Source organism: Cheilinus undulatus, linkage group 19, assembly GCF_018320785.1.
Source record: "Cheilinus undulatus linkage group 19, ASM1832078v1, whole genome shotgun sequence".
Lineage (NCBI taxonomy): Eukaryota > Metazoa > Chordata > Actinopteri > Labriformes > Labridae > Cheilinus > Cheilinus undulatus.
The window spans coordinates 840,711-866,845 of NC_054883.1; the positions used below are offsets into that span (position 1 = coordinate 840,711).

At 40.9% G+C, this 26,135-nt stretch overlaps 2 protein-coding genes across 2 annotated transcripts in view; one reads left to right on the forward strand and one right to left on the reverse strand.

The window, feature by feature from the left end:
* The window catches only part of actr3b (actin related protein 3B), a 38,445-nt gene extending 24,246 nt beyond the window's left edge, over positions 1-14,199 (reverse strand). Inside the window, exon 1 of the mRNA XM_041813978.1 lies at positions 13,891-14,199. Coding sequence (XP_041669912.1) covers positions 13,891-13,934 — 44 coding nt within the window. The 5' untranslated portion in view covers positions 13,935-14,199. The remainder of the gene's footprint in view (positions 1-13,890) is intronic.
* A 1,982-nt stretch (positions 14,200-16,181) lies between these two features.
* On the forward strand, positions 16,182-26,135 carry LOC121526981 (zinc finger protein 436-like). The gene is made up of 4 exons (XM_041813599.1): positions 16,182-16,277; positions 21,578-21,810; positions 23,382-23,726; positions 23,979-26,135. Exons 1-4 carry the CDS (start codon positions 16,219-16,221, stop codon positions 25,406-25,408), a joined length of 2,067 nt encoding a protein of 688 aa, XP_041669533.1. The 5' UTR covers positions 16,182-16,218; the 3' UTR covers positions 25,409-26,135.

The following is a 26,135-nucleotide window of genomic DNA, read 5'->3' on the forward strand; positions in this document are numbered from 1 at the left end:
CTAGTCTGATTCTACTCAACTATTGTAGTCTGATTCTACTCAACTATTCTAGTCTGATTCTAGTCGTCTATTCTAGTCTAATTCTACTCGACTATTCTAGTCTAATTCTACTCAACTATTCTAGTCTGATTCTACTCATCTATTCTAGTCTAATTCTACTCATCTATTCTAGTCTGATTCTACTCAACTATTCTAGTCTGATTCTAGTCGTCTACTCTAGTCTAATTCTAGTCGTCTATTCTAGTCTAATTCTACTCATCTATTCTAGTCTGATTCTACTCAACTATTCTAGTCTAATTCTACTCATCTATTCTAAGCTGATTCTACTCAACTATTCTAGTCTAATTCTACTCATCTATTCTAGTCTAATTCTACTCATCTATTCTAGTCTAATTCTACTCGTCTATTCTAGTCTGATTCTACTCAACTATTGTAGTCTGATTCTACTCAACTATTCTAGTCTGATTCTAGTCGTCTATTCTAGTCTAATTCTACTCGACTATTCTAGTCTAATTCTACTCAACTATTGTAGTCTGATTCTACTCATCTATTCTAGTCTGATTCTACTCAACTATTCTAGTCTGATTCTAGTCGTCTATTCTAGTCTAATTCTAGTCGTCTATTCTAGTCTAATTCTACTCATCTATTCTAGTCTGATTCTACTCAACTATTCTAGTCTGATTCTACTCAACTATTCTAGTCTGATTCTAGTCGTCTATTCTAGTCTATTTCTACTCGACTATTGTAGTCTGATTCTAGTCATCTATTCTAGTCTAATTCTACTCATCTATTCTAGTCTAATTCTACTCATCTATTCTAGTCTGATTCTACTCATCTATTCTAGTCTGATTCTACTCATCTATTCTAGTCTGATTCTACTCAACTATTCTAGTCTAATTCTACTCGACTATTCTAGTCTAATTCTACTCGACTATTCTAGTCTGATTCTACTAAGCTATTCTAGTCTGATTCTACTCATCTATTCTCGTCTGATTCTACTCATCTATTCTAGTCTGATTCTACTTGACTATTCTAGTCTAATTCCACTCATCTATTCTAGTCTGATTCTACTCAACTATTCTAGTCTGATTCTACTCAACTATTCTAGCCTGATTCTACTCATCTATTCTAGTCTGATTCTACTCATCTATTCTAGTCTGATTCTACTCATCTATTCTAGTCTGATTCTACTCAACTATTCTAGTCTGATTCTACTCATCTATTCTAGTCTGATTCTACTCATCTATTCTAGTCTGATTCTACTCAACTATTCTAGTCTAATTCTACTTGACTATTCTAGTCTGATTCTACTCGACTATTCTAGTCTGATTCTACTCATCTATTCTAGTCTGATTCTACTCATCTATTCTAGTCTGATTCTACTCATCTATTCTAGTCTGATTCTACTCATCTATTCTAGTCTGATTCTACTCATCTATTCTAGTCTGATTCTACTCATCTATTCTAGTCTGATTCTACTTGACTATTCTAGTCTAATTCTACTCATCTATTCTAGTCTGATTCTACTCATCCATTCTAGTCTGATTCTACTCATCTATTGTAGTCTGATTCTACTCATCCATTCTAGTCTGATTCTACTCATCTATTCTAGTCTGATTCTACTCATCCATTCTAGTCTGATTCTACTCATCTATTGTAGTCTGATTCTACTCATCCATTCTAGTCTGATTCTACTCATCTATTCTAGTCTGATTCTACTCATCTATTCTAGTCTGATTCTACTCATCTATTCTAGTCTGATTCTACTCATCCATTCTAGTCTGATTCTACTCATCCATTCTAGTCTGATTCTACTCATCCATTCTAGTCTGATTCTACTCATCTATTCTAGTCTGATTCTACTCATCTATTCTAGTCTGATTCTACTCATCTATTCTAGTCTGATTCTACTCATCTATTGTAGTCTGATTCTACTCATCCATTCTAGTCTGATTCTACTCATCTATTCTAGTCTGATTCTACTCATCTATTCTAGTCTGATTCTACTTGACTATTCTAGTCTAATTCTACTCATCTATTCTAGTCTGATTCTACTCATCCATTCTAGTCTGATTCTACTCATCCATTCTAGTCTGATTCTACTAATCTATTCTAGTCTGAGTCTACTCATCTATTCTAGTCTAATTCTACTCATCTATTCTAGTCTGATTCTACTCATCTATTCTAGTCTGATTCTACTCATCTATTCTAGTCTATTTCTACTCGACTATTGTAGTCTGATTCTAGTCATCTATTCTAGTCTGATTCTACTCGACTATTCTAGTCTAATTCTACTCATCTATTCTAGTCTAATTCTACTCGACTATTCTAGTCTGATTCTACTCATCTATTCTAGTCTGATTCTACTCATCTATTCTAGTCTGATTCTACTCATCTATTCTAGTCTAATTCTACTCATCTATTCTAGTCTGATTCTACTCATCTATTCTAGTCTGATTCTACTCATCTATTCTAGTCTGATTCTACTCATCTATTCTAGTCTGATTCTACTCATCTATTCTAGTCTAATTCTACTCGACTATTCTAGTCTGATTCTACTAAGCTATTCTAGTCTGATTCTACTCATCTATTCTAGTCTGATTCTACTCATCTATTCTAGTCTGATTCTACTTGACTATTCTAGTCTAATTCCACTCATCTATTCTAGTCTGATTCTACTCAACTATTCTAGTCTGATTCTACTCAACTATTCTAGCCTGATTCTACTCATCTATTCTAGTCTGATTCTACTCATCTATTCTAGTCTGATTCTACTCATCTATTCTAGTCTGATTCTACTCAACTATTCTAGTCTGATTCTACTCATCTATTCTAGTCTGATTCTACTCATCTATTCTAGTCTGATTCTACTCAACTATTCTAGTCTAATTCTACTTGACTATTCTAGTCTAATTCTACTCGACTATTCTAGTCTGATTCTACTCATCTATTCTAGTCTGATTCTACTCATCTATTCTAGTCTGATTCTACTCATCTATTCTAGTCTGATTCTACTCATCTATTCTAGTCTAATTCTACTCATCTATTCTAGTCTGATTCTACTCATCTATTCTAGTCTGATTCTACTCATCTATTCTAGTCTATTTCTACTCGACTATTGTAGTCTGATTCTAGTCATCTATTCTAGTCTGATTCTACTCGACTATTCTAGTCTGATTCTACTCATCTATTCTAGTCTGATTCTACTCATCTATTCTAGTCTGATTCTACTCATCTATTCTAGTCTGATTCTACTCAACTATTCTAGTCTAATTCTACTCGACTATTCTAGTCTGATTCTACTCATCTATTCTAGTCTGATTCTACTCATCTATTCTAGTCTGATTCTACTCATCTATTCTAGTCTGATTCTACTCATCTATTCTAGTCTGATTCTACTCATCTATTCTAGTCTGATTCTACTTGACTATTCTAGTCTAATTCCACTCATCTATTCTAGTCTGATTCTACTCATCTATTCTAGTCTGATTCTACTCATCTATTGTAGTCTGATTCTACTCATCCATTCTAGTCTGATTCTACTCATCTATTCTAGTCTGATTCTACTCATCTATTCTAGTCTGATTCTACTCATCCATTCTAGTCTGATTCTACTCATCTATTCTAGTCTGATTCTACTCATCTATTCTAGTCTGATTCTACTCATCTATTCTAGTCTGATTCTACTCATCCATTCTAGTCTGATTCTACTCATCTATTCTAGTCTGATTCTACTCAACCATTCTAGTCTGATTCTACTCAACTATTCTAGTCTATTTCTACTCGACTATTGTAGTCTGATTCTAGTCATCTATTCTAGTCTGATTCTACTCGACTATTCTAGTCTAATTCTACTCGACTATTCTAGTCTAATTCTACTCAACTATTCTAGTCTGATTCTACTCATCTATTCTAGTCTAATTCTACTCATCTATTCTAGTCTGATTCTACTCATCTATTCTAGTCTGATTCTACTCATCCATTCTAGTCTGATTCTACTCATCTATTCTAGTCTGATTCTACTCATCCATTCTAGTCTGATTCTACTCAACTATTCTAGTCTATTTCTACTCGACTATTGTAGTCTGATTCTAGTCATCTATTCTAGTCTGATTCTACTCGACTATTCTAGTCTAATTCTACTCGACTATTCTAGTCTAATTCTACTCGACTATTCTAGTCTGATTCTACTCATCTATTCTAGTCTGATTCTACTCATCTATTCTAGTCTGATTCTACTCATCTATTCTAGTCTGATTCTACTCATCTATTCTAGTCTGATTCTACTCATCTATTCTAGTCTAATTCTACTCATCTATTCTAGTCTAATTCTACTCGACTATTCTAGTCTGATTCTACTCATCTATTCTAGTCTGATTCTAGTCATCTATTCTAGTCTAATTCTACTCAACTATTCTAGTCTGATTCTAGTCGTCTATTCTAGTCTAATTCTACTCGACTATTCTAGTCTGATTCTACTCATCTATTCTAGTCTAATTCTACTCGACTATTCTAGTCTGATTCTACTCATCCATTCTAGTCTGATTCTACTCATCTATTCTAGTCTGATTCTACTCATCTATTCTAGTCTGATTCTACTCATCTATTCTAGTCTGATTGTACTCATTTATTCTAGTCTAATTCTACTCAACTATTCTAGTCTGATTCTACTCATCTATTCTAGTCTGATTCTACTCATCTATTCTAGTCTGATTCTACTCATCCATTCTAGTCTGATTCTACTCATCTATTCTAGTCTGATTCTACTCATCTATTCTAGTCTATTTCTACTCGACTATTCTAGTCTGATTCTACTCATCTATTCTAGTCTGATTCTACTCATCTATTCTAGTCTGATTCTACTCATCTATTCTAGTCTATTTCTACTCGACTATTCTAGTCTGATTCTACTCATCTATTCTAGTCTAATTCTACTCAACTATTCTAGTCTAATTCTACTCATCTATTCTAGTCTGATTGTACTCATCTATTCTAGTCTGATTCTACTCGACTATTCTAGTCTAATTCTACTCGACTATTCTAGTCTGATTCTACTCGACTATTATAGTCTGATTCTACTCATCTATTCTAGTCTGATTCTACTCATCTATTCTAGTCTGATTCTACTCGACTATTCTAGTCTAATTCTACTCGACTATTCTAGTCTGATTCTACTCGACTATTCTAGTCTGATTCTACTCATCTATTCTAGTCTGATTCTACTCATCTATTCTAGTCTGATTCTAATCATCTATTCTAGTCTAATTCTACTCGACTATTCTAGTCTGATTCTACCCTAACCCTAACCCTATTCTAGTCTGATTCTACTCAACTATTCTAGTCTGATTCTACTCATCTATTCTAGTATAATTCTACTCATCTATTCTAGTCTGATTCTACTCATCTATTCTAGTCTATTTCTACTCCACTATTCTAGTCTGATTCTACTCATCTATTCTAGTCTGATTCTACTCGACTATTCTAGTCTGATTCTACTCAACTATTCTAGTATAATTCTACTCATCTATTCTAGTCTGATTCTACTCATCTATTCTAGTCTATTTCTACTCGACTATTCTAGTCTAATTCTACTCATCTATTCTAGTCTGATTCTACTCATCTATTCTAGTCTATTTCTACTCAACTATTCTAGTCTAATTCTACTCATCTATTCTAGTCTGATTCTACTCATCTATTCTAGTCTGATTCTACTCGACTATTCTAGTCTAATTCTACTCGACTATTCTAGTCTAATTCTACTCGACTATTCTAGTCTGATTCTACTCATCTATTCTAGTCTGATTCTACTCATCTATTCTAGTCTGATTCTACTCATCTATTCTAGTCTGATTCTACTCATCTATTCTAGTCTGATTCTACTCGACTATTCTAGTCTGATTCTACTCATCTATTCTAGTCTGATTCTACTCATCTATTCTAGTCTGATTCTACTCATCTATTCTAGTCTGATTCTACTCATCTATTCTAGTCTGATTCTACTCATCTATTCTAGTCTGATTCTACTCATCTATTCTAGTCTGATTCTACTCATCTATTCTAGTCTGATTCTACTCATCTATTCTAGTCTGATTCTACTCGACTATTCTAGTCTAATTCTACTCGACTATTCTAGTCTGATTCTACTCATCTATTCTAGTCTGATTCTACTCATCTATTCTAGTCTGATTCTACTCATCTATTCTAGTCTGATTCTACTCGACTATTCTAGTCTAATTCTACTCGACTATTCTAGTCTAATTCTACTCGACTATTCTAGTCTGATTCTACTCATCTATTCTAGTCTGATTCTACTCATCTATTCTAGTCTGATTCTACTCATCTATTCTAGTCTGATTCTACTCGACTATTCTAGTCTAATTCTACTCATCTATTCTAGTCTGATTCTACTCATCTATTCTAGTCTATTTCTACTCAACTATTCTAGTCTAATTCTACTCATCTATTCTAGTCTGATTCTACTCATCTATTCGTGTAAAATGTAGATCCAGACATTGAAACTGAGACATTTTACCATTTCAGGAAAAATATTAGCTCATTTTGAATTTGATGGCAGCAACACATCTCTGTCTGATTCTACATCTATTCTAGTCTGATTCAAAAGGCTAGAAAAATTAGTCTAATGAAGAACAGTCTAATTCTAACCAGGGATTCTAGTCTGATTCTACTCAGTCTATTCTAAAGTCTGATTCTACATCTATTCTAGTCTGATTTACTCGACTATGCAGGAGATTTTCTGACTATTCTAGTTGTAATTCTACTATTTACCCAGTCTGGGTATCTACTCATCTATTCTAGTTGCTGTGGTTTCAAACTCAGAATTTGATTCTAGTTTAAAACTATCATCTATTCTAGTCTGATTCCACTGACTATTCTAGTCTGATTCTACTCATCTATTCTAGTCTATTTCTACTCAACTATTCTAGTCTAATTCTACTCATCTATTCTAGTCTGATTCTACTCATCTATTCTAGTCTGACTGAGGATTTATTCAGGATTTACTCGGCTGAAGCAGTCTCTGGTCAGTTTTACCACATTTTAAAATGTCTGTCAGCACACTGGGGTAAAATGTAGATAAAAGCAGGAGGAGCTACTGATTGTCAAATCTCTTTGAAAATACAAAAAGTCTGGGTCTGAAATGAAAATAATACATTTAATCAATACATTGAAACTGAGACATTTTACCATTTCAGGAAAAATATTAGCTCATTTTGAATTTGATGGCAGCAACACATCTCTGCTGCACATCCCTTCAAGTAGGGATGGTCTGAAACAGGCCCTAGATTACAGTGAACTGTCCCTTTAATGTCAGGGTCTGAACAGCTAGATTACAGTGAACTGATCAGTGGACATCATAAAGTCTTCTCACAGTAGATTACAGTGAACTGTTATTTTGCAGTCTGACAGCCCTAGATTACAGTGAACTGTCCTTTAATGTGGTTGGACTATTTACCCAATATTTATCAGTGAACTGTCCTTTTGCTGTGGTTTCAAACAACAGAATTTGATTGAACTGTCCTTTAAAACTATCTGACAGCCTAGATTACAGTGAACTGTCCTTTAATGTTTTGGGGTCTGAGAGGCCCCTGAACGCCCCTTTAATGTGGTGGTCTTCCCATAGATCCTGCTGAACTGTCCTCTGTGGTGGTCTGACAGCCCTAGATTACAGTGAACTGTCCTTTAATGTGGTGGTTCTGCAGCTGTCCTACATTCACACATTTGGGACCAGAATAGACCACAGACCGATCAGTGAACTGCCCTTTAATGTGAACACAGCCTAGATTCAGTGAACTGCATTTTAATGTCTGTCAGCACACTGGGACAGTGAACTGCAGCAGACGGAGTGGTCTGACCAGTCTGTATGTTTGAATACTTTAATGTCTGGGTCTGAAATGCCTAATACAGTTTAACTGTCCCTTTAATGACGAGGTCTGATGTTGTGGTTACAGTGAACTGTCTGGAGGAAGGCCTAGGTGGTCTGAACACTAGTGATTACAGTGAACTGTCCTTTAATGTGGTGGTCTGACAGCCCTAGATTACAGTGAACTGACCCTTTAATGTGGTGGTCTGACAGCCCTAGATTACAGTGAACTGTCCCTTTAATGTCAGGGTCTGACAGCCCTAGATTACAGTGAACTGTCCCTTTAATGTCAGGGTCTGACAGCCCTAGATTACAGTGAACTGTCCCTTTAATGTCAGGGTCTGACAGCCCTAGATTACAGTGAACTGTCCCTTTAATGTCAGGGTCTGACAGCCCTAGATTACAGTGAACTGTCCCTTTAATGTCAGGGTCTGACAGCCCTAGATTACAGTGAACTGTCCCTTTAATGTCAGGGTCTGACAGCCCTAGATTACAGTGAACTGTCCCTTTAATGTCAGGGTCTGACAGCCCTAGATTACAGTGAACTGTCCCTTTAATGTCAGGGTCTGACAGCCCTAGATTACAGTGAACTGTCCCTTTAATGGTGTGGTCTGACAGCCCTAGATTACAGTGAACTGCCCCTTTAATGTGGTGGTCTGACAGCCCTAGATTACAGTGAACTGTCCCTTTAATGTGGTGGTCTGACAGCCCTAGATTACAGTGAACTGTCCCTTTAATGTCAGGGTCTGACAGCCCTAGATTACAGTGAACTGCCCCTTTAATGTCAGGGTCTGACAGCCCTAGATTACAGTGAACTGTCCCTTTAATGTCAGGGTCTGACAGCCCTAGATTACAGTGAACTGTCCCTTTAATGTGGTGGCCTGACAGCCCTAGATTACAGTGAACTGTCCCTTTAATGTGAGGGTCTGACAGCACTAGATTACAGTGAACTGTCCCTTTAATGTGGTGGTCTGACAGCCCTAGATTACAGTGAACTGTCCCTTTAATGTCAGGGTCTGACAGCCATAAATTACAGTGAACTGTCCCTTTAATGTCAGGGTCTGACAGCCGTAGATTACAGTGAACTGTCCCTTTAATGTGAGGGTCTGACAGCCCTAGATTACAGTGAACTGTCCCTTTAATGTCAGGGTCTGACAGCCCTAGATTACAGTGAACTGTCCCTTTAATGGGGTGCTCTGACAGCCCTAGATTACAGTGAAGTGCCCCTTTAATGTGGTGGTCTGACAGCCCTAGATTACAGTGAACTGTCCCTTTAATGTGAGGGTCTGACAGCCCTAGATTACAGTGAACTGCCCCTTTAATGTGAGGGTCTGACAGCCCTAGATTACAGTGAACTGCCCCTTTAATGTGGTGGTCTGACAGCCCTAGATTACAGTGAACTGTCCCTTTAATGTCAGGGTCTGACAGCCCTAGATTACAGTGAACTGCCCCTTTAATGTGGTGGTCTGACAGCCCTAGATTACAGTGAACTGTCCCTTTAATGTCAGGGTCTGACAGCCCTAGATTACAGTGAACTGTCCCTTTAATGTGGTGGTCTGACAGCCCTAGATTACAGTGAACTGTCCCTTTAATGTGGTGGTCTGACAGCCCTAGATTACAGTGAACTGTCCCTTTAATGTCAGGGTCTGACAGCCCTAGATTACAGTGAACTGTCCCTTTAATGTCAGGGTCTGACAGCCCTAGATTACAGTGAACTGTCCCTTTAATGTGGTGGTCTGACAGCCCTAGATTACAGTGAACTGTCCCTTTAATGTGAGGGTCTGACAGCCCTAGATTACAGTGAACTGTCCCTTTAATGTCAGGGTCTGACAGCCCTAGATTACAGTGAACTGTCCCTTTAATGTGGTGGTCTGACAGCCCTAGATTACAGTGAACTGTCCCTTTAATGTCAGGGTCTGACAGCCCTAGATTACAGTGAACTGTCCCTTTAATGTCAGGGTCTGACAGCCCTAGATTACAGTGAACTGTCCCTTTAATGTCAGGCTCTGACAGCCCTAGATTACAGTGAACTGTCCCTTTATTGTCAGGGTCTGACAGCCCTAGATTACAGTGAACTGTCCCTTTAATGTCAGGGTCTGACAGCCCTAGATTACAGTGAACTGTCCCTTTATTGTCAGGGTCTGACAGCCCTAGATTACAGTGAACTGTCCCTTTAATGTCAGGGTCTGACAGCCCTAGATTACAGTGAACTGTCCCTTTAATGGTGTGGTCTGACAGCCCTAGATTACAGTGAACTGTCCCTTTAATGTGGTGGTCTGACAGCCCTAGATTACAGTGAACTGCCCCTTTAATGTGGTGGTCTGACAGCCCTAGATTACAGTGAACTGTCCCTTTAATGTCAGGGTCTGACAGCCCTAGATTACAGTGAACTGTCCCTTTAATGGTGTGGTCTGACAGCCCTAGATTACAGTGAACTGTCCCTTTAATGTGGTGGTCTGACAGCCCTAGATTACAGTGAACTGTCCCTTTAATGTCAGGGTCTGACAGCCCTAGATTACAGTGAACTGCCCCTTTAATGTGGTGGTCTGACAGCCCTAGATTACAGTGAACTGTCCCTTTAATGTCAGGGTCTGACAGCCCTAGATTACAGTGAACTGTCCCTTTAATGGTGTGGTCTGACAGCCCTAGATTACAGTGAACTGTCCCTTTAATGTGGTGGTCTGACAGCCCTAGATTACAGTGAACTGCCCCTTTAATGTGGTGGTCTGACAGCCCTAGATTACAGTGAACTGTCCCTTTAATGTCAGGGTCTGACAGCCCTAGATTACAGTGAACTGTCCCTTTAATGTGGTGGTCTGACAGCCCTAGATTACAGTGAACTGTCCCTTTAATGTGGTGGTCTGACAGCACTAGATTACAGTGAACTGTCCCTTTAATGTCAGGGTCTGACAGCCCTAGATTACAGTGAACTGTCCCTTTAATGTGGTGGTCTGACAGCCCTAGATTACAGTGAACTGTCCCTTTAATGTCAGGGTCTGACAGCCCTAGATTACAGTGAACTGTCCCTTTAATGTCAGGGTCTGACAGCCCTAGATTACAGTGAACTGTCCCTTTAATGTCAGGGTCTGACAGCCCTAGATTACAGTGAACTGTCCCTTTAATGTGGTGGTCTGACAGCCCTAGATTACAGTGAACTGACCCATTAATGTGGTGGTCTGACAGCCCTAGATTACAGTGAACTGTCCCTTTAATGTCAGGGTCTGACAGCCGTAGATTACAGTGAACTGTCCCTTTAATGTCAGGGTCTGACAGCCCTAGATTACAGTGAACTGTCCCTTTAATGTGGTGGTCTGACAGCCCTAGATTACAGTGAACTGTCCCTGTAATGTCAGGGTCTGTCAGCCCTAGATTACAGTGAACTGACCCTTTAATGTGGTGGTCTGACAGCCCTAGATTACAGTGAACTGTCCCTTTAATGTGGTGGTCTGACAGCCCTAGATTACAGTGAACTGTCCCTTTAATGTCAGGGTCTGACAGCCCTAGATTACAGTGAACTGTCCCTTTAATGTGGTGGTCTGACAGCCCTAGATTACAGTGAACTGTCCCTTTAATGTCAGGGTCTGACAGCCCTAGATTACAGTGAACTGTCCCTTTAATGTCAGGGTCTGACAGCCCTAGATTACAGTGAACTGTCCCTTTAATGTGGTGGTCTGACAGCCCTAGATTACAGTGAACTGTCCCTTTAATGTCAGGGTCTGACAGCCCTAGATTACAGTGAACTGTCCCTTTAATGTGGTGGTCTGACAGCCGTAGATTACAGTGAACTGCCCCTTTAATGTGGTGGTCTGACAGCCCTAGATTACAGTGAACTGTCCCTTTAATGTCAGGGTCTGACAGCCCTAGATTACAGTGAACTGTCCCTTTAATGTGGTGGTCTGACAGCCCTAGATTACAGTGAACTGCCCCTTCAATGTCAGGGTCTGACAGCCCTAGATTACAGTGAACTGCCCCTTTAATGTGGTGGTCTGACAGCCCTAGATTACAGTGAACTGTCCCTTTAATGTGAGGGTCTGACAGCCCTAGATTACAGTGAACTGTCCCTTTAATGTCAGGGTCTGACAGCCCTACATTACAGTGAACTGTCCCTTTAATGTCAGGGTCTGACAGCCCTAGATTACAGTGAACTGTCCCTTTAATGGGGTGCTCTGACAGCCCTAGATTACAGTGAACTGTCCCTTTAATGTCAGGGTCTGACAGCCCTAGATTACAGTGAACTGTCCCTTTAATGTGAGGGTCTGACAGCCCTAGATTACAGTGAACTGTCCCTTTAATGTGGTGGTCTGACAGCACTAGATTACAGTGAACTGTCCCTTTAATGTGGTGGTCTGACAGCACTAGATTACAGTGAACTGTCCCTTTAATGTGGTGGTCTGACAGCCCTAGATTACAGTGAACTGCCCCTTTAATGTGGTGGTCTGACAGCCCTAGATTACAGTGAACTGTCCCTTTAATGTCAGGGTCTGACAGCCCTAGATTACAGTGAACTGCCCCTTTAATGTCAGGGTCTGACAGCCCTAGATTACAGTGAACTGTCCCTTTAATGTGGTGCTCTGACAGCCCTAGATTACAGTGAACTGTCCCTTTAATGTGGTGGTCTGACAGCCCTAGATTACAGTGAACTGTCCCTTTAATGTCAGGGTCTGACAGCCCTAGATTACAGTGAACTGTCCCTTTAATGTGGTGGTCTGACAGCCCTAGATTACAGTGAACTGTCCCTTTAATGTGGTGGTCTGACAGCCCTAGATTACAGTGAACTGTCCCTTTAATGTGGTGGTCTGACAGCCCTAGATTACAGTGAACTGTCCCTTTAATGTGGTGGTCTGACAGCCCTAGGTTACAGTGAACTGTCCCTTTAATGTCAGGGTCTGACAGCCCTAGATTACAGTGAACTGTCCCTTTAATGTCAGGGTCTGACAGCCCTAGATTACAGTGAACTGCCCCTTTAATGTCAGGGTCTGACAGCCCTAGATTACAGTGAACTGTCCCTTTAATGTGGTGCTCTGACAGCCCTAGATTACAGTGAACTGTCCCTTTAATGTGGTGGTCTGACAGCCCTAGATTACAGTGAACTGTCCCTTTAATGTCAGGGTCTGACAGCCCTAGATTACAGTGAACTGTCCCTTTAATGTGGTGGTCTGACAGCCCTAGATTACAGTGAACTGTCCCTTTAATGTGGTGGTCTGACAGCCCTAGATTACAGTGAACTGTCCCTTTAATGTGGTGGTCTGACAGCACTAGATTACAGTGAACTGTCCCTTTAATGTGGTGGTCTGACAGCACTAGATTACAGTGAACTGTCCCTTTAATGTGGTGGTCTGACAGCCCTAGATTACAGTGAACTGCCCCTTTAATGTGGTGGTCTGACAGCCCTAGATTACAGTGAACTGCCCCTTTAATGTGAGGGTCTGACAGCCCTAGATTACAGTGAACTGTCCCTTTAATGTCAGGGTCTGACAGCCCTAGATTACAGTGAACTGTCCCTTTAATGTCAGGGTCTGACAGCCCTAGATTACAGTGAACTGTCCCTTTAATGTCAGGGTCTGACAGCCCTAGATTACAGTGAACTGTCCCTTTAATGTGGTGGTCTGACAGCCCTAGATTACAGTGAACTGTCCCTTTAATGTGGTGGTCTGACAGCCCTAGATTACAGTGAACTGTCCCTTTAATGTCAGGGTCTGACAGCCCTAGATTACAGTGAACTGTCCCTTTAATGTGGTGGTCTGACAGCCCTAGATTACAGTGAACTGTCCCTTTAATGTGGTGGTCTGACAGCCCTAGATTACAGTGAACTGTCCCTTTAATGTGGTGGTCTGACAGCCCTAGATTACAGTGAACTGTCCCTTTAATGAGACTGACCATAACAACACTGACAGGCCTGCTCTCTCCAAACACCACCATGTTGAACAGCCACAGTAATCTAGCTCCACATGACGTCACGACCCATACAGCGTGTGCACCCATGCGTGTTTGTGTGCGTGCGCTTGTCTCACCCAGTCCCGCAGTCTATCACGCACGGAGGGAGCTGCACGGACATGTCTCTGTCTCTGGCGTTGCCGTTGCTGTCGTAGTTGCTGTTGTTGTCCTTGTAGTTGCTGTTGTGCTCGAGCTCCGCTCTGTCCTCAGTTAGTGCGGAGTTTGATGTGATGGAGAGAGAGTCCTCCACCGTCCCCTCTCTCTCTCTCTCCCTCTTTCCCTCTGCCAGCACTTCCGGGTCGAAGGGAAAGATGGAGAAAATAGAAACACATCTGACACTGCCCCGGTAACCGAATGCACGTCTGTGTGTGTTTTTTTATGCTTCGTTCACGTGACGACAGCTGCACCGAAAATACCCTTACGGTGACCAAACGGTTCGACCCCGCCACCCTGTGGTCAACATAAGCAACTGCATCATTAATGATAACAGGCCCCGCTGGTCCAGCCGGTCATTAAAGGGTTAACTCCATGGTCGTGTGTGTACAGGATCAATCAGTGCATCAGGAAGAACATCCGGTAATTAAGTATAATTACTGTAATTAAAAATAAAATAAAATAAAATAAAATAAATTATAGAAATAATAATAACAAGAACAAGAACAATAATAATAATACTAACAATAACAATAACAATAATAATAATACTAACAATAACAATAACAATAATAATAATAATAATACTAACAATAACAATAATAATAATACTAACAATAACAATAACAATAATAATAATACTAACAATTACAATAACAATAACAATAATACTAACAATAACAACAATAATAACACTAACACTAACAATAACAATAATAATAATAATACTAACAATAACAATAACAATAATAATAATACTAACAATAACAATAATAATAATACTAACAATAACAATAATAATAATACTAACAATAACAATAACAATAATAATAATACTAACAATTACAATAACAATAACAATAATACTAACAATAACAACAATAATAACACTAACACTAACAATAACAATAATAATAATACTAACAATAATAAAAATACTAACAATAACAATAATAATAATACTGACAATAACAATAACAATAATAATAATACTAACAATAACAATAATAATAATACTATCAATAACAATAATAATAATAATAATAATAATAATAATAATAATAATAATAATAAATGAATGAGAATAAACTTCATATGGGGTCTTTGAGCTGTTAAATATCTTTGATAAATTTCACTCCAGTCTCCCTAACACTGAAACAACTCTCCTCAAAGTAACTAATAACATCCTTTTGCAGGCTGATAACGGTGAACTGTCTGTCTCGGTTCTATTGGACCTCACGCTGACCTTTGACACCACTGACCATACACTTGTATTTGATCATTTAGCAAATTGGTTTGGTATCTGTACCTGACAGACATTTCAATATGTACATCAATAATTCCAAGTCTTCCTCTGCCCCCTTTCTATATGGAGTCCCACAAGGGTCAGTTCTGGGTGTGGGTGCTCTGCTCCCGCCACAGCTCTGCTGGTGATGCACACTTATTTTCATTTAAACCTAATCGTCCTTCATGACTTTCCTTTTCTGTATCTGGATATCTCAAATGTTCTCAGTCTCAGGGAGACTAATAATCGGCCCTGAACTCTTCAGTATGGAGGTAAGTCGAGGGGTCCAGAAGTCCCCTAGATGTCAAATCCTCCGCTGACACTGTTGTGTTCAGTAATGGTAACGCTACAGTTAGAAACCTCATAACGGCAGAATTCTGACTTTTTTCACTGAATCTTGGGGCGGATGCCTTCGTGTCTTTAATAAATGAGAATAAAAAGATTCAGAAGTAAAATATCCCGTATTTCCCTTACCGCCCTCCCTCCTGGAAAGTGATGATGAGCCTGTAGTGTGTGGTCTGGCCTTTAGGGGGCACCGCCGACCTCCTCCTTGTACTTCCGGGCGGAACTGTTGACTAACAGTAGAAGAAGAAGAAGAAGTGTTCGGACTGGCCCGTGGTGTTTCAGGTATTTTGGTGTTTTCAGTCAAACTTTGTTCTCTTTCTGAATTTCAGTCTGTCTTGATCGACACACCGACCTCACGCGCACACAGCGACCCGCTCACCGCGCGAAGGTCACACGAACAGCTTGACGTCATCACCAAGGCAGAGAGCGGGAGTTAGCTCCTGTTAGCATGGAGCTAATGTTAGCATGAGAGCTAAGATTAGAGAGAGTTAAAGTTTTTAATGTCCTGAAACCGACCTTTAGTTTTTATTACAGGGTGGGTGCACCGTCGGGTTAACATCAATGATAGGGCAGGGCGAGAAGGGCGATTTAATACTCGGTATTTTTAGTGAGAAGATGATTCATGGATGAAGACTCAGTTCTTCTTCATAGAGGAACAACGCTTGTCATGAAACCAGAATGGTAAACTCTGAAGACATTCAGTCCAAATCAAATCGTGTTGAATCCGTTTGATATCATCTCATACATGTAAAGTCAAAGAATATAAATATAATGCACCTAAACAACCTGAGTGGACCAAAGTGCTTCCCAGCCTTTAAACTAAAGGTTAAAGGTTAAAGGTTAAAGAGGAGAAAGCGCTGTGAAGATCAGGGATGAACGATTTAGGAAAATAATCTAATTGTGATTTAGCTTGCCTATATGCAATTATGATTTAACCTTCAACTATTTTTAAAGTTCTTAATCTAATTCTTGTTTACACGAGCAGTAAGTAAATAATGAAGCTAGCGCTGAATTACTGGTGATTATTTTGACTTGTTTTGTAAATTATATATGAAAAACTGAGGAGATGATCATTTATTATTCACTTATTTTAAGAAAAAATATATAAAAAGTAGAAACTATTCCAAAAATCAGATTTGAATGTTTGCAGAATGTGTAGACCCTAGTTTATCTGCTGCAATAAAAACCAAACTGGTATTTTGACACACATTTCAGGTGGTGACAAAAAATGCACCTTCTGCAACTTAAATTTGCAGGCTGGCTATATTACGATTTAACCTAGATTTTAATTGATTGCCCAGCCTCAATTTAAGATGTTTATATTCAATATAAGAGCATGAATACGCCAAGATCTCAAGAAGCCAACAGTATTTACTTCTTTTCCAGCAAAACAGGATACAATGGAACCAGTGGGAACATGTCTACTTAGGGCTTCCATACATCCAAGGAGTCTTAATTTTGGCAGCTATTTTTAATTTTAGTCTTAGTTTTAGTCTTTAGATGAAATGTCTTTTTGTTTTAGTTGCATTTTAGTCATTTTTACCCTTTTCAGTTTTAGTCTAGTTTGAGTCCATAAAAAGTCCCAACAGTTTAGTCTTTATTTTTAGGCCAAGCATTTATTTTTGCCTAAATCTGGAACCAAACCATGGTAGTGTTTTCTCTGCCAAACCTGGGGTCCCTGCTTTCTACAGCTGAGAGGCAGAATAGATACAGATGCATTATTTTAGACAGATTTACCCACAGTGGAGAAATATCACAGATTTAGAATGTCTGATGAAACCTACATTACATTTTAGTCTAGTTGTAGTCATCACAGATCTATGTTTGTTAGTCTCAGTCTAGTTGTAGTCATCACAGATCTATGTTTGTTAGTCTGAATCTAGTTTTAGTCATCACAGATCTATGTTTGTTAGTCTCAGTCTAGTTGTAGTCATCACAGATCTATGTTTGTTAATCTGAGTCTAGTTGTAGTCATCACAGATCTATGTTTGTTAGTCTGAGTCTAGTTGTAGTCATCACAGATCTATGTTTGTTAGTCTCAGTCTAGTTGTAGTCATCACAGATCTATGTTTGTTAGTCTCAGTCTAGTTGTAGTCATCACAGATCTATGTTTGTTAATCTGAGTCTAGTTGTAGTCATCACAGATCTATGTTTGTTAGTCTGAGTCTAGTTGTAGTCATCACAGATCTATGTTTGTTAGTCTCAGTCTAGTTGTAGTCATCACAGATCTATGTTTGTTAGTCTCAGTCTAGTTGTAGTCATCACAGATCTATGTTTGTTAGTCTCAGTCTAGTTGTAGTCATCACAGATCTATGTTTGTTAGTCTGAGTCTAGTTGTAGTCATCACAGATCTATGTTTGTTAGTCTCAGTCTAGTTGTAGTCATCACAGATCTATGTTTGTTAGTCTCAGTCTAGTTGTAGTCATCACAGATCTATGTTTGTTAGTCTCAGTCTAGTTGTAGTCATCACAGATCTATGTTTGTTAGTCTCAGTCTAGTTGTAGTCATCACAGATCTATGTTTGTTAGTCTGAGTCTAGTTGTAGTCATCACAGATCTATGTTTGTTAGTCTGAGTCTAGTTGTAGTCATCACAGATCTATGTTTGTTAATCTGAGTCTAGTTGTAGTCATCACAGATCTATGTTTGTTAGTCTCAGTCTAGTTGTAGTCATCACAGATCTATGTTTGTTAATCTGAGTCTAGTTGTAGTCATCACAGATCTATGTTTGTTAGTCTCAGTCTAGTTGTAGTCATCACAGATCTATGTTTGTTAGTCTCAGTCTAGTTGTAGTCATCACAGATCTATGTTTGTTAGTCTCAGTCTAGTTGTAGTCATCACAGATCTATGTTTGTTAGTCTCAGTCTAGTTGTAGTCATCACAGATCTATGTTTGTTAATCTGAGTCTAGTTGTAGTCATCACAGATCTATGTTTGTTAGTCTCAGTCTAGTTGTAGTCATCACAGATCTATGTTTGTTAATCTGAGTCTAGTTGTAGTCATCACAGATCTATGTTTGTTAGTCTCAGTCTAGTTGTAGTCATCACAGATCTATGTTTGTTAGTCTCAGTCTAGTTGTAGTCATCACAGATCTATGTTTGTTAGTCTGAATCTAGTTTTAGTCATCACAGATCTATGTTTGTTAGTCTCAGTCTAGTTGTAGTCATCACAGATCTATGTTTGTTAATCTGAGTCTAGTTGTAGTCATCACAGATCTATGTTTGTTAGTCTGAATCTAGTTTTAGTCATCACAGATCTATGTTTGTTAGTCTCAGTCTAGTTGTAGTCATCACAGATCTATGTTTGTTAATCTGAGTCTAGTTGTAGTCATCACAGATCTATGTTTGTTAGTCTCAGTCTAGTTGTAGTCATCACAGATCTATGTTTGTTAGTCTCAGTCTAGTTGTAGTCATCACAGATCTATGTTTGTTAGTCTCAGTCTAGTTGTAGTCATCACAGATCTATGTTTGTTAGTCTGAGTCTAGTTGTAGTCATCACAGATCTATGTTTGTTAGTCTCAGTCTAGTTGTAGTCATCACAGATCTATGTTTGTTAGTCTCAGTCTAGTTGTAGTCATCACAGATCTATGTTTGTTAGTCTCAGTCTAGTTGTAGTCATCACAGATCTATGTTTGTTAGTCTGAGTCTAGTTGTAGTCATCACAGATCTATGTTTGTTAGTCTCAGTCTAGTTGTAGTCATCACAGATCTATGTTTGTTAGTCTCAGTCTAGTTGTAGTCATCACAGATCTATGTTTGTTAGTCTCAGTCTAGTTGTAGTCATCACAGATCTATGTTTGTTAGTCTCAGTCTAGTTGTAGTCATCACAGATCTATGTTTGTTAATCTGAGTCTAGTTGTAGTCATCACAGATCTATGTTTGTTAGTCTCAGTCTAGTTGTAGTCATCACAGATCTATGTTTGTTAATCTGAGTCTAGTTGTAGTCATCACAGATCTATGTTTGTTAGTCTCAGTCTAGTTGTAGTCATCACAGATCTATGTTTGTTAATCTGAGTCTAGTTGTAGTCATCACAGATCTATGTTTGTTAGTCTCAGTCTAGTTGTAGTCATCACAGATCTATGTTTGTTAATCTGAGTCTAGTTGTAGTCATCACAGATCTATGTTTGTTAGTCTCAGTCTAGTTGTAGTCATCACAGATCTATGTTTGTTAGTCTCAGTCTAGTTGTAGTCATCACAGATCTATGTTTGTTAGTCTCAGTCTAGTTGTAGTCATCACAGATCTATGTTTGTTAGTCTGAGTCTAGTTGTAGTCATCACAGATCTATGTTTGTTAGTCTGAGTCTAGTTGTAGTCATCACAGATCTATGTTTGTTAGTCTGAGTCTAGTTGTAGTCATCACAGATCTATGTTTGTTAGTCTCAGTCTAGTTGTAGTCATCACAGATCTATGTTTGTTAGTCTCAGTCTAGTTGTAGTCATCACAGATCTATGTTTGTTAGTCTCAGTCTAGTTGTAGTCATCACAGATCTATGTTTGTTAGTCTGAGTCTAGTTGTAGTCATCACAGATCTATGTTTGTTAGTCTCAGTCTAGTTGTAGTCATCACAGATCTATGTTTGTTAGTCTCAGTCTAGTTGTAGTCATCACAGATCTATGTTTGTTAGTCTCAGTCTAGTTGTAGTCATCACAGATCTATGTTTGTTAGTCTCAGTCTAGTTGTAGTCATCACAGATCTATGTTTGTTAGTCTGAGTCTAGTTGTAGTCATCACAGATCTATGTTTGTTAGTCTGAGTCTAGTTGTAGTCATCACAGGTCTATGTTTGTTAGTCTCAGTCTAGTTGTAGTCATCACAGATCTATGTTTGTTAGTCTCAGTCTAGTTGTAGTCATCACAGATCTATGTTTGTTAGTCTCAGTCTAGTTGTAGTCATCACAGATCTATGTTTGTTAGTCTCAGTCTAGTTGTAGTCATCACAGATCTATGTTTGTTAGTCTCAGTCTAGTTGTAGTCATCACAGATCTATGTTTGTTAGTCTGAGTCTAGTTGTAGTCATCACAGATCTATGTTTGTTAGTCTCAGTCTAGTTGTAGTCATCACAGATCTATGTTTGTTAGTCTCAGTCTAGTTGTAGTCATCACAGATCTATGTTTGTTAGTCTCAGTCTAGTTGTAGTCATCACAGATCTATGTTTGTTAGTCTCAGTCTAGTTGTAGTCATCACAGATCTATGTTTGTTAGTCTCAGTCTAGTTGTAGTCATCACAGATCTATGTTTGTTAGTCTCAGTCTAGTTGTAGTCATCACAGATCTATGTTTGTTAGTCTGAGTCTAGTTGTAGTCATCACAGATCTATGTTTGTTAGTCTCAGTCTAGTTGTAGTTATGGGAAACAAGGCCGTCGGCGAATGGTTTTAGTCATAGTTTTAGTCGACAAAATTAACACTGCATCCAAGAAACTTTGCCACATTTTTTTCCCAGGCAGCCAAAAGTGGGTCGCATCTTTTTCAAGGCTGGTTTCATAACCGGCCTGGGTGTGATTGCTTGTCCTTTCACATTCATGGCATCTCTTGTGTTTGCACTCAGGAGGTGGCGATATGAAGGTAGTTGGTTTGAAGGATGGAACAATCTAAAGTTAAAGGGTCAGTTTTCAGAGGATATCATCAAAGGCAGGGATGGAGTGTTGGTGAAGCTGGGGATGCTGGGGGCTTTCTCCCTCCATTTCTGCCTAACAGTAGGCCATAGCTGGCAGCATTTGGAACAGTGGGTGGAACTGACAATGGGGACAAATCCAGGACGTCCCGGCTAATGTGGGACAGTTGGCAACCATGCTGCCAGATAAATCTGTCTGGGATATTGTGGTATGTCATAATTATGATATTACTTCAATTAGCATTTAGAAAAAAAACACCTTTGAATAAAGCTCAGTTTTGTTGTTACCATGACTTTGTTTGTCACCAGTTAACCCGGTGACTCTTTGAACTGTAACACCTCCTTGTGAGCATGCTCAGTGTCCTCTGTTGTTGTCCAGGTGTGTGAAGATGTCGTCTGGACTCCTGGAGTCTCCTGAAGGAGATCAGCTGTGTGCCTTCCTGCTGAGGGGGGGGGGAGAGGGGGAGAGGTGGAAGGAGGTGGGCTGTCAGTGGGAGAATCCAGAGGAGGAGCAGAGGAGGGAGGTGGGCTGTCAGAGCGAATCAGCGGAGAGGAGGGACGCCGCCGTCCAAGTCGACCTGCTGACTCAGCAACTCAGCTGGAGACACACGGGTGAGTCGGCTGCAGCACGCACAGAAACCCACATAAATAACACACACAGAGGTGCGGGTTGCACTTTAAGATTGTTGACATGTTTGGTACTCTGGTCAGAGAATGACCGGACCAATCAGCATCGTTAGAGGAGGAAGAGGTGTGGTTTAGTTAACAGACCAACTTTACTCTGTTCTCTTTCTCCCGTGAGGATCGTTCTCATTTGAATCACATGATTGCAAACAACCTATTAGGGGGAAACACCTTTGAATGAAATTCATCACTGACAGTGGTTAATAATTAGTACATACACATTATAGAGGCCAGGTTTTATTGAAACGACTCCTTAATTGTGAAAAGCAGGTTAAAGTCGGCATGTTATTTAGATGCAGTTGAATTTTTCCACCAGCAGAGGGCAGCATAGCTCCTCAGACTGATCACACATCTGAGCTATTAGTGTCTGTTTTTAATCCTCAGGAACCAAAGTTCAGTGTTTGACTCAGATAAGTTCAAGAAGTCTTTGACCCACAGTGATGGGGCTCAAAAGGAAATCAGCGTCTCCATAAAAGTTGTCAGCAGAAGAAGCACTAAGGTCTTTAAAATCTCCTGTTAAGCCGGGGGTACAATGTGTGATTTCAAGCCGACCATACAACAATCATGGTAGAATGTCATCTCATACCGTATGACTGAATCATTTATGATGTACGACCATCACGTACGACCATCGCGCTCACACTGTGCGACTGAAATCAGGACAGACTGTGAAAGAAACCTGTGGAGTTTCCTTTCTCAAAAGTCTCAGGGTCTGAGGGTGAAGTCTTTCCAGTCTTATTCTCTCTCTCTGCCGCTTTCTCTCTCTCTCCCTGTTTCACACATACAAACAGCATCATCTCTGTGTCAGCAGCAGGTCTGCGAATAGGAATATTTCCTGCTTGTTTATTTCCTTTATCATAGCGGGGTTGCATCAGAACGTGATTCCAGTCGTTGTCATGGTAATGTAGGACGTTGTCTGACCGTTTACAAAGGAAAACAATCCCCCAAAGTTGTTTATTCTGCTCGCGTTTCTGCTCTCCTTGTGAAGTGTCTGAAGTCGTATGACCAAAATCTTGAACATGCCAGAAATCCTCCCGACCAGTGGAAGCAGGTCGTCAGGTCGTAGTCGGGCCGTGGTCGGCCGTTGCACCCCCTGTACACAGCACAACAAACAACACCCGATCCGACTGAAAGTCGGCCCGACTTCAGAGTGAGTCATGCGACTCTAAATTGGTGGCTGAATCACAGGAAAATGGCACAGTGAACACCCGGCTTTAGACGGCTGCTCTAAGCCAATCAAACATAAGGAAGCAGCAGCAGACGACATGGCGTCTAAATGGTACATCATTCAGAGGTCAGTCGCCTTTTCAGATGGACGTAAATTCAGCATTTCATTTATAAATCACGGTCCCAGAGTCTGGAGGAAGTTCCTGTGTACACAAGAATTAACAGGGATTTATTTCTGTTGGTGCTTTGTGTGGACGCACCTTCAACGTGGATCTCTGCACCCACTGGCTGACATTTTATTGCCACTAACTGCGCCGTACGTTTGTCTGCAGGTTCCTCTCAGATGCTGCTTCAGTGTTTTGCGGTCAGACCAGACGGACCAGATGGGGGCGCTCTGTTGCAGCACTGCACCCCCAACCGGACCAGGACCAGGACCATCCAACCGGCAGTCAAACTGTCCCCTGAACTCTACCCAACCAAGCCCAGGTCCCAGAAGAGACCGCCCCCAAACAACAGCAATACCACCAAGAGAAGACGAGGCCGCCCCCGCCGCCGTGTGTCACCTGACCCTGAACCGCTGCAGGAAGAAGAGGATGAGGAGGGGGGGCAGGAGGAGGAAGACGGGGAGGAAGAGGAGGGCGACACAGGTGATCCCAACTGGTCTCCACCTCAGAGAGGTGAGTGAGGTCATCACATAAACATGTAACAGCACTACACATGTCAAAATGAAGTTTTTATTTAGTTTGACATGAAGTTTTTATAGTACAGTGGATGTGTAATTAAGAATTTCACGCTGTGATTCCTCTGACCACAGAACAGTTTTCCATGTAGCCTCAGGCTGTTTTAAATGAGCTTGTGCCTGTTTTTACTGCGGACTCTTGTTTTAAAGTATGGACTCTTAAATCTCCCCTGTGTCTCCCCATCTCCAGATGCCGTCTCTCACCCGTCTCCATCAGCTCTGGCTGATGTCCAGCAGGCCTCAGAGTCCCAGCATGCACCTCTTCACGCAGTGAAGCTGGAGCCCGACAGCACCATGTGTGACGTTTGTGGTAAAGTGATGAAGAATAAGTCGAGTCTGGCACGACACTCGTTCATCCATACGGGGAAGAAGCCGTTCGCCTGCCATCTTTGTGACCTGCGCTTCAACCGCCGCGACAACCTGCAGCACCACCTGACCCGACTCCACCCCAACGGCGTGGCCAAGCTGGAGAAGCAGCGTGAGGTGCAGGCGTGGCTCTGCGCGGTCTGCGGCAAAACCTTCAACTGCAGGTCACGCTTAAAAACCCATGAGGTCATCCACTCAGGCGTCAAACCTCACCGCTGCGACCTCTGCCCCAAAGCCTACATGAGGACCAACGACCTCGAGCATCACAAGAAGGTCGTACATGTGGACGGTGGTGCCGAGCCTCAGCGGTCCAGCTCGCTTCTCTGTGACCTGTGTGGGAAGGAGTTCAAGTGTAAGTCGCAGCTCGCCGTCCACTTCCAGTCTCACACCGGAGAGAGGCCTCACCTGTGCGACATCTGTGGCCGCAAGTTCAGCCGTCAGTACCAGCTCAAACGCCACAAGATCCTGGTGCACGCCAACCGAGTAAACGGCGAGGAGAGCGGGACGCCTGACTCTCCGTTTGCATGTGACGTCTGTGGGAAACGCCTGAAATCTGAAGCCCTCCTCGCCGCTCATGCTCGCATCCACTCGGGAGAAAAGCCTCACCGCTGCGGCGTCTGTCTGCGCAGCTTCCAGCGCGCCGTCTGCCTGAAGCAGCACCACGTACGGGTTCACCTGAGGGTCAGAGTCAACGAGGGGCCGCGGGCAGGTGGGGGCAGGAAGAGCTCGATGGAGACGAAGGAGTTCCCCTGTCCCGTCTGCGGTAAGGTGTTTAAGTTCAGGTCTCTGCTGACCAGTCACTCGCTGATCCACAGCGAGGTCCGACCGTACGCCTGCGACTTCTGCAGCCGTAGCTTCAGGCGCCTCAGCCACCTGAAGCGGCACCGCGAGGTCGTTCACGCCAACGGGGAGCGCCTGCCCCAGAGCTTCATCTGCCACATCTGCGGCAAAGACAAGAAGTGCCGCTCACAGCTCGCCAGACACGTCATCATCCACACGGGGGAGCGGCCGTACGCCTGCGACATCTGCCCCGCCCGCTTCAACCGCAGCGGGAACCTGCAGCAGCACAGGAAACGCATGCATGGCGTGGGGGTGGAGCCTGCAGAAGAAGCCCCGCCTATCCTGTTTGATGATGAACTCATTCCCGCTCTGACTTACAAACAGGAAGAAACGGTGGTCGCCGTAGACACCACGGCTGAAGTCTGTGAGATTTTAGCCACTGAAGAGACGGTTCAGCAGCTCGCCAACACATGAGCGAAAGAAACATAAGTGAACTGAGCACGCTCAGAACGACACGCCTCCTGGTAGAACTTAAACTCTGAACTGCTCTGATGTTCTAAAGGGTTCTGCAGAGAATGGAACAGGAACATCTCAAGGGACAGACCCGGGGAGAGCATAGGAAGAACAGGGACTGAACGGGGAGAGAACTGGGGGAGAACTGGAGGAAAAAACACGGACAAAAAGGGGGAGCACATTCATGACAGATGGGAGAACAGAAGGAGAACGAGGGATAGGCAGTGATTGCTGAATTTTTGTAGACTCTTTAATTTATTAAACTATCAAAGGTTGGACTGTTCGCTGAGTTTAAAGGTTTATTTTTCCGTTATTCTGGCCGGTGCCTGGTTCTAATGTGGTTCTACCTCCTGGTGCTGTTAAGTAAACGGTTGTTTTTACCCGTTCAACAAAAGAACAAGAGAGCAGAAATGTGGAGTGACACGCCGGAGGAGCTGACAAACTTCCCGTGCTTCTTCTAAGAAAGGAATCAATCAGTTTGATCGTTTTCATGGAATCGATCTGTGAATTGATATTTTGAGGTCTGTAATTTGGAGTTGAATTTATCATTAAATAAACCCAAAGCAATGCTAAATCTGTTAGCCTGCCAATGGGAATTGACATTGTGTGTTAGCATTAAGCTAAAAAAATAAATGTACATCACAATCCATCTGTAAGAAATTAAAATTTCCATCAAATAATTGGAGAA

Coding starts and splice junctions, on each gene's coding strand:
- LOC121526981 (XM_041813599.1), top strand. CDS start 16,219: ATGGATGAAGACTCAGTTCTTCTTCATAGAGGAACAACGCTTGTCATG. Junction 21,811..23,381: donor ACTCAGCTGGAGACACACGG/GTGAGTCGGCTG, acceptor GTTTGTCTGCAG/GTTCCTCTCAGATGCTGCTT. Junction 23,727..23,978: donor CTGGTCTCCACCTCAGAGAG/GTGAGTGAGGTC, acceptor CCCCATCTCCAG/ATGCCGTCTCTCACCCGTCT.